The 7,768-nt window shown below is 34.0% G+C and overlaps 1 protein-coding gene and 1 non-coding gene across 2 annotated transcripts; one reads left to right on the top strand and one right to left on the bottom strand.

Annotated features, from left to right (window-relative positions):
• Window positions 1-660: 660 nt before the first annotated feature.
• LOC112502367 lies at window positions 661-2,049 on the bottom strand. The gene is made up of 2 exons (XM_025106258.1): window positions 1,601-2,049; window positions 661-1,546 (listed from the first exon to the last, which is right to left on the bottom strand). Exons 1-2 carry the CDS (start codon window positions 2,047-2,049, stop codon window positions 661-663), a joined length of 1,335 nt encoding a protein of 444 aa, XP_024962026.1.
• LOC112502369 lies at window positions 1,469-1,574 on the top strand. Its single transcript, XR_003067675.1, has one exon. It is a non-coding gene; the product is annotated as a small nucleolar RNA R71 (small nucleolar RNA).
• Window positions 2,050-7,768: the final 5,719 nt, after the last annotated feature.

The following is a 7,768-nucleotide window of genomic DNA, read 5'->3' as shown; positions in this document are numbered from 1 at the left end:
TCATCTTAGGAGGAATTTTACTGGACAACAAAGCACTGCAACCTTCAGTCAGAGCTACGGTCTCGTATTCAGTCAACTTTTTCTTTTTGCTCAAAATGTCTTTTAAAAACTTTGCATAACTTGGCATCTGCTCAATAGCTTCAACCAAGGGTATATTTATGTGCAACTGTTTAAAAACGTCAAGAAACTTTTTAAATTGTAATTCTTCCTTCTGATTCCTTAATCTTTGAGGATAAGGAATATAAGGAGTGACTGGAATAGGAAACGTAGTCTTTTGAAGAGTTGGTGCTGGATTCAGTTTCAAAACTGGCCTCACAATTGGTTCTGATTCAGTCCTAACAGGGATTAAAGGACTGGTCTGGTCTTTTATTGCGGGACTGTCACCAGATTGTGACACATCTACTACAACACTTTCTTTGGGAGTCTGGGTTGTCTTGGGTTCATCAGGAAATAACAGAGGAAAATCTGATCTTTCTGGAATGGCCGTACTATCTATGGGCCTGACTATGGGTTGCGGCTCACTAGTACTCACAGGAATGGTAGTCACAAAATCTGGTACAGAGGTAACAGAATCTTATTCTACACTTTTCTTTTCAATCTCTGCTTTGTTTGGTTTTTTTTGTTCTTTTTCGGTGTTTTCTAAATAACTCTTTCCACTCCTTAAAGTAACAACCTTAACACCTTTCCTTCCCTCTGAGGTATCTCTGTATCACTGGGTAGAGAACCTACTGGTCTTTTTCTAATCTCCAAAGCCATCTGTCTCATTTGAGTTTCGAGATGTTTAATTGAAGATTGAGTTTGGGTTATAAAACCCTTCATCATTRCTTCCAAAGAAGTAAATGAATCAGCTTGTTGTTTGGGCTTGCTTTGGAAAGAAGACTGATGATTCTGAAAATTAGCATGTTGATTATTATGATTGCCTTGATGCGCTTGTGAGTGAAAATTGGACTGTCCTTGTTGAAAATTGGACTGTCCTTGAGGCTTTTGCATTGGCGGATTAAGAGCTGGACTATGCCACGAAAAATTTGGATGATTTCGCCATCCCGGATTATAAGTCTGTGAAAATGGTCCAGTCTTGTTGACATAATTTACATGCTCCGGATTTTCAGGACACTGCTCAAAAGCGTGACCTTCACCACAATACACGCGTTGCACTGATTGAACATTGGAATTAAAGGTATTAGCATCAGATTGCACATGTGGGCTAGATGTTAAATTTGAAATTAGTTTACTGATCTGAGCTGTTAATGCCGAGACAGCATCTACCTCATTTATTCCAGCTGTTTTCTTCAATGGCATTGCACGTGGGTCAGACCATTGTCCGTTATTGTTGGAAATCTTTTCAAGTATGTCAAAACCTTCATTATAGGTACAAGCTGTGAAAGCACCGCCTGCAGTAGCGTTGAGCATTTGTCTAGCAACGATATTTAAACCGTTGTAAAATGTCTCTAGCTGTATGCAGTACAGAATGCCATGGTGAGGGCATTTTCTCAGCAGCTCTTTATACCTTTCCCATGCATCAGGAACTGCTTCATCATCTAGTTGTCTAAAAGTACAGATTTCATTTTTGGATTAGGCATTCCTCGTGGGTGGAAAATACTTTTTCAAAAACTTTTCTGCCATTTCATTCCATGTAGTCACAGAGTCTGGTTGCAAAGAATTGTACCATGCTCTTCCTCGATCCCTTAGTGAAAATGGAAAAAGTTTTAGTCTCAAAGCATCGTCTGAAACATCAGGGATGAGAAAAGAGTCTGTGATTTCCATGAAAGAACGCAGATGAGAATGAGGATCTTCAGAAGATAAACCAGCGTACTGGCCGTTTGTTTGAAGCATTTGAAACATCAGTGGTTTAAGTGAAAAATGGGTGGCATCAATGGTAGGCTTACGTATCCCTGTGTGCAGTTTAGTTAAATTAGGAATAGCGTACGCCATAATGCCACCATTTTTAGCATTTTCAAGACGAAAGATGTTTTGAGCCTCATCCTCATATGGAATATTTGGTTCGTTTCTAAATATACCTTCTCCGTCAATAATCACATTTTCATCCATCGTTTCGGAGTTTAAAGCTCGAAGAGCTCTTTGCACTCTTCTTCGTTGTCTAAAAGTTTGTTCAATATCCGGATCAAGTGGAAAATTTTCACCGTGCGACAGCCTTAGCATGCACGGTGCGTTCACAAAAGATGGTAGAAAAACTAACTTTTATAAACTTTACTTAAAAAGAAAAAACTTCAGTGTACTATCCCCGACAGCGGTGCCAAAAACTTGCTCGTCAGTTTATTCAACCTTAGATTCCAACACTAAAATAGAACTTGGTGCAAGTATACACCTCGAACTACTGTCGTCTCGTAACAAGTAATAATGGTAAAAAAGTACCAGATATCGTTCCCACAGAGATAGCTTGTAAAGTTATTTCAAAAAGTCCAGTTTATAAAAATTAATTTCAGATGGCGAATCGAGGGATTTGATTTATCTAAAATGGGGAGGTTTGATTAACAACTAAGAAAATATTAGTCTTAAGAAGAAGCACAGGGTGCAACAGTTGATTAAGACATTAAACAAATGATTCAGCAAAAAGGTGACATAGCATTCCTGTCACAATTATCTAAAATCAATAAATGATTTTATATAACTATAACAGTATCAACTATTGGGTCAGACGGCCTCCCAAGAACACACACCGGTCAACGTGCTATYGATACGATATGATTTATGTTAGACGTCGTGAATCCTAGCACAACACAGTGCTACCATCCTACACCGTAGGAGTATAGCGTTTGTCAGACACTAAAGCTATTTATAGCTTTCTCCTTTTACCTCAGGTTTTGAAAGTCAATACATTTTTATACACAAAATTAGTTGTCAATTAATTTTAATGTAATCATTAAATGAAATATTAAGCACCTGAAATAAATAGTAGACTATAATGCTAATAAGACACCTTTGTACTTTCACATCGGCTTTGGTCTTAATTTCCCGTTACACCCCAAGCTAAGGCGTTAGCCCATCATTGCTCGGTTTCTTCTCTCGAAGGATGTAAGGACTAAAAAATAAATAACCGAGACGGAAAAGTAAATTGCAGAAAATAAATTACAGAAAGTAAATTACAGGAAATGGAAATACTGGAATTTAAAGTACTGGAAATCAAATAACAGAAATGTAAATGACTGAAAGTAAAGTACTGGAAATTAAATGACAGAAATGTAAATTGCAGTAACATCCACATACCCGTGTGAGAAATTATCCAGTGTTTCACACAAGTCGCATATCTTGACTAGATGACGACCCTTTTCTTTTTTATCAACGGCAACAACACGACAACACAAGCTGCTGACACCAGTTTCAAACAACAGGCAAAGGAAAGCTGCTCACGCCAGTAGTAAACAATCATTGTTGCTCACCACCATCAAACAAGTGCCTCCATGGCCATACTGGAAGGTTTTCAGAAACCTCCAAAAACCACATTTGCAATATTCAGGTCGTTAGGGGGTACGATCTAAACATGACTTGTTGACACGACTAAATCCACTTACGTTTCTTCTGTTTTGGATCATAGAGAACTTTACTTGTCATCTGTAGCATCACTTGACCAGTTTGATGGATATAAACATATACGATTTCCAGTGGAGATCAACTATCATTGAGTTCCCAATGTGTTACAAACATGTATTGGCAATTTAGCATTACTGATTTATGGCAAAACCCATATTTTGATTTAACGATCTCATAATGGCAGTTTAACAACAGTATTACCATCAAATTTACACCTACATGACAACGAATGACCGATATTTCGATTTATTTTGATTGCCAAGTGCTGTTATTTCGTATGGCAGACATACAAACTAATTGCTGCAAATTAGCAATCAAACGTTCAACAAGATTGGCGCTTTTTCGATGCTTAGTGCTTTATTGAATAAAATTGGAACCTTATTGAATTTTTCGTTGCAATTTGTGTCTTCTTTTGCTTTTGTTTACCTTTCAATAAATCATCAATTCAGAGTTGATGGACGAAATAGACAGTGTTGAGTACTTTGTTTACATATGTGATAAGTGTTAATTTATTAACCTTATTACATCATTTTCTTAACCATTTTCCTTTGTTTTATTTACCCATTAGTGTCTTAATTGAGTTTTTTATGTCTTTTTTAGATATTAGTAGTTATATAGTATATCTAATGTTAATTCCCTGTTTTTACAGGTTTTTGATGATTTTTGGGCCCAGTCCTACGGCAGTCCTACAGGACCAGGAGTGGCAAGGTCCTATAGTACCTGTCCGAGAGTTGAAATTCTGCTTGGGCCATGGAGAAATGGGCTAATCCATAGAGGAGGCGTGGTCAACGACCTTGGGCCCGGTCAAAGCCCAGTTTTGAAGAAGCTTTTGTCTTATTAGTTGGCACCCACTATGTGATCTTCCTTAGCCTATATAAAGAAGGCTTAAGGCTTGTTTTAAAACACTTTTTTATACTTTCTACCATTTAACACTTGTGATATTAGTGATAATTGCTCTCTAGAATATTGCTTTCGGTTTTAAGCTTTCGGTTTACGTTGTTTGACTTTTCAAGAACCAACTTTTGTAGTTGTGCTTTCATTTTCAAATTCTAATTTAAGTATTCGTGTTTAATATTCATCTCATTTCTGTTCTAAGTTATGTTACGTTTTCTTATCTTTTACGAGTTACGAATTAATCGATCGTTGTTGCTTTACATCGGATCTCATCCGTTGTGGCTCACGGTTAATTTACGTAGACTAAATAATCTATTTTTACGAGTTTGCAAGTAATCTTTCGGTCTTTGTAACGAAACTTGTTTTGCAAGTTTCGTTACTTAGTTTGCAAGTTTTCTTCAAAAGTCAACTCCATTTNAACTTGTTTTGCAAGTTTCGTTACTTAGTTTGCAAGTTTTCTTCAAAAGTCAACTCCATTTTCCAAGGTTTTCTTATGTCACCTCCTCATCCCATCAAAGTACCATTTGTCATCCCATCATGTACCATCATGTACTTTCTTTCATTATTATGATTAGATTAATATTAATTAATATTATTTAGTTATTAATAATTTACATTTCAGTCTTTATATTTCAGTCTTTATATTTCAGTATTTATATTTCAGTATTTATATTTCAGTCTTTATATTTCAGTCATTTATATTTCAGTATATGTGAATCAATTAATTAGTTCATATATAAATCAGTTAATTTGTTCATATGTGAATCATTGAATTAGAGTGAATCACAGGTTTATATGTGAATCATTGAATTAGAGTGAATCACAGGTTCATATGTGAATTAGTTAATATTGTTCATATGTAAATTATACGGGTTCACATATGAACAGGTTGATATATGAACCAGTTTGCTGCCTATTGTAAAAGTTATGAAATTACTCGCTCTATTTTTTACATAGCAGCAAATTTTGACCAGTCAAATCCGATATTGACCGTATGAAGGACGAGGATCACTTATTTACTTCTCAAATACTTAACCACTTCTCAAAATAACCTATGGCTTCTGTGAGAATGTCTATCACAGACTTATTAAAGTTGAGGGCATAGTCGAGAAATCGAATAGGCCAATTATCACAACTCCAAAAATCGACACTATATTGGTTTATTTACATGTTTCTATCTTTAAGACTTTAACAATCAATATAATTAAAAATTATGTTTTTTTTGTAACTTTTAGATAAGTCTATTTATTTATCTTTTGGATAGGGCAAAGTATGGAAAGCAAAGATCTGACTCGGGTAAGCATAAATTTGACGCTGGTTGGGTAATATCTCGGTCAGATCCATGATTTGGTAAACACATTGACTACTGACCGAGTCAGATTTGCTGACTGAGTCAGCCTGGTCAGCAGTTAGTAGACAACCCCTTACACTTATTTAACGTCTTATAAAACTTATTTTACTAAAAGTCATTTTTGGACCATCTTTGACCTCCATGACAACATTTTTCACGGTAAACATCAAAATTTGCATCAACTCCTCTCTAGTGAAACAAACATTTTTACCCATAATTGTTATAAATAGTATATAACAAATTTAATGGAATCTTATCCATGTATTAGAATGATACTCGCACAATACAGCGAGATACATCTCGATTTTAATGTTTCGTCTTTTTTATTTTTGTCTTAGTCGATGTTATAATATGGTTTTACGTGGTTTTGAAAAAGCGATAACGTTTTTATTTTTGAATAAAAATAAATATGAAGATATCATAAAAAATGAAAAAAAATATTGATATTAGTACAAACTAACTATTTAAAATTTCTCCTTTTTTTTGTATATTTCTTTAATTCATTTTTTTATTTTTTGTTTAATAATATAATTTTTTTTATAAAGATAACAATTAAGTATTTTGTTAGAACTCAATGATTATCTTAATTATATTTTAGATTTTTTATATTTAAAATAAGATGTTTATCTGCAGTTAGTTACACGAATTCAAACATGAAGCTTTAATAAGTTGTACTTACGCTCAATTTACTTGTAATCTTGTATTTTAAGTAATACGCATCAATAAACAGTACTTCATGCATAAAAAATGGTTTTTAAGAATTTTTGTCAAATGCTTTATAATATAGTATAGATATATGTGTATATATAGGTTAAAATGCCTAAAATTTTATGAATGGAATAAACAATTTTAATTATTAGTTTAATTTTTTGTATTTCCATGACAATTTTTTTACTAATTAAGATAAATACGAAAAAACTCAACTCATTCGAACTAGAAATAGAAAAAATTGTGAAGACATCTATTCCTCAAAGGACCAATGAGAAGGAATTATAGCTTAAAAACCATTTACTTTAATAATCCTCGTCCTTCTAAAAAAACCTAAGATTGTTCTAGATCATCGTCATCTAGAAAATGCTATAACTGTGGAGAACCTAAATGTTCTCAAATAGATCCTGAATTTATAAGATACTAGATGATTTTAAACTTTCAAAATCTTTTAAATAAAAACCATTTTAACAACCAAGTATTTAAAGTTTAAAAAGGAAGGAAGACAAGATACGTATCAAAATTCTAATCAGGACTATCAAATTCCCAAATGGAATTAGGACAACTTGGGTGTTACTAAAACCACCAAATCTACCATCTTCAGAGTTGGATGACGCCTCTAAAGCCATCCTATCCGAACCTCTACAAGCTCCAAACGCTGCTCATATCCCACTAAGACCTGATATACATGTTGAAAAGAAAAAGTATTAGACTTAAAGTCTAGTGAGTTAAAGCAGTTTTATCATATAAAACATAAAAAAGAAAAAACGAACATTTTACTTTAAACAATGATCCATCCTTTAATATACAAGTGATAAAAAGGAATATTATAACAAAGATCAATATATCAAATTCAAATAACCGTTTTAGATAAATAACCAATATCTAGACTTACCCCAAACACACGCAAAGAACAAACTCCAAAGCACCAATTATATAGATAAAACTATATATTCAAAACACCGACAACATGGGTAACGAAGTACCCGAAAAACACCTTCTAATGACAGGTGGCTGAGGGTGCGGGCGTGGGTGTGAGATTCACAGGCTGGCGTGAGGAGACTCACTTTGCACGACACATTGGAGCATAAGGAGCCTCGTCTCGAGCTACCGATGTGATAACCAGACCCTAGTTATCACCCAAGGTAAATAATATGTGATTATCAGATTAAATGATTACGTGATAGCATGATAAATTGATATGTTTAATTATGCGGGTATGTGAGATTGTGTATTAATTGGATATATATATATATATATATATAT

Source organism: Cynara cardunculus, unplaced genomic scaffold (genome assembly GCF_001531365.2).
Source record: "Cynara cardunculus var. scolymus isolate 2C unplaced genomic scaffold, CcrdV1 Un_Scaffold_1301, whole genome shotgun sequence".
NCBI lineage: Eukaryota > Viridiplantae > Streptophyta > Magnoliopsida > Asterales > Asteraceae > Cynara > Cynara cardunculus.
This window is presented reverse-complemented; position numbering and strand designations above follow the sequence as displayed.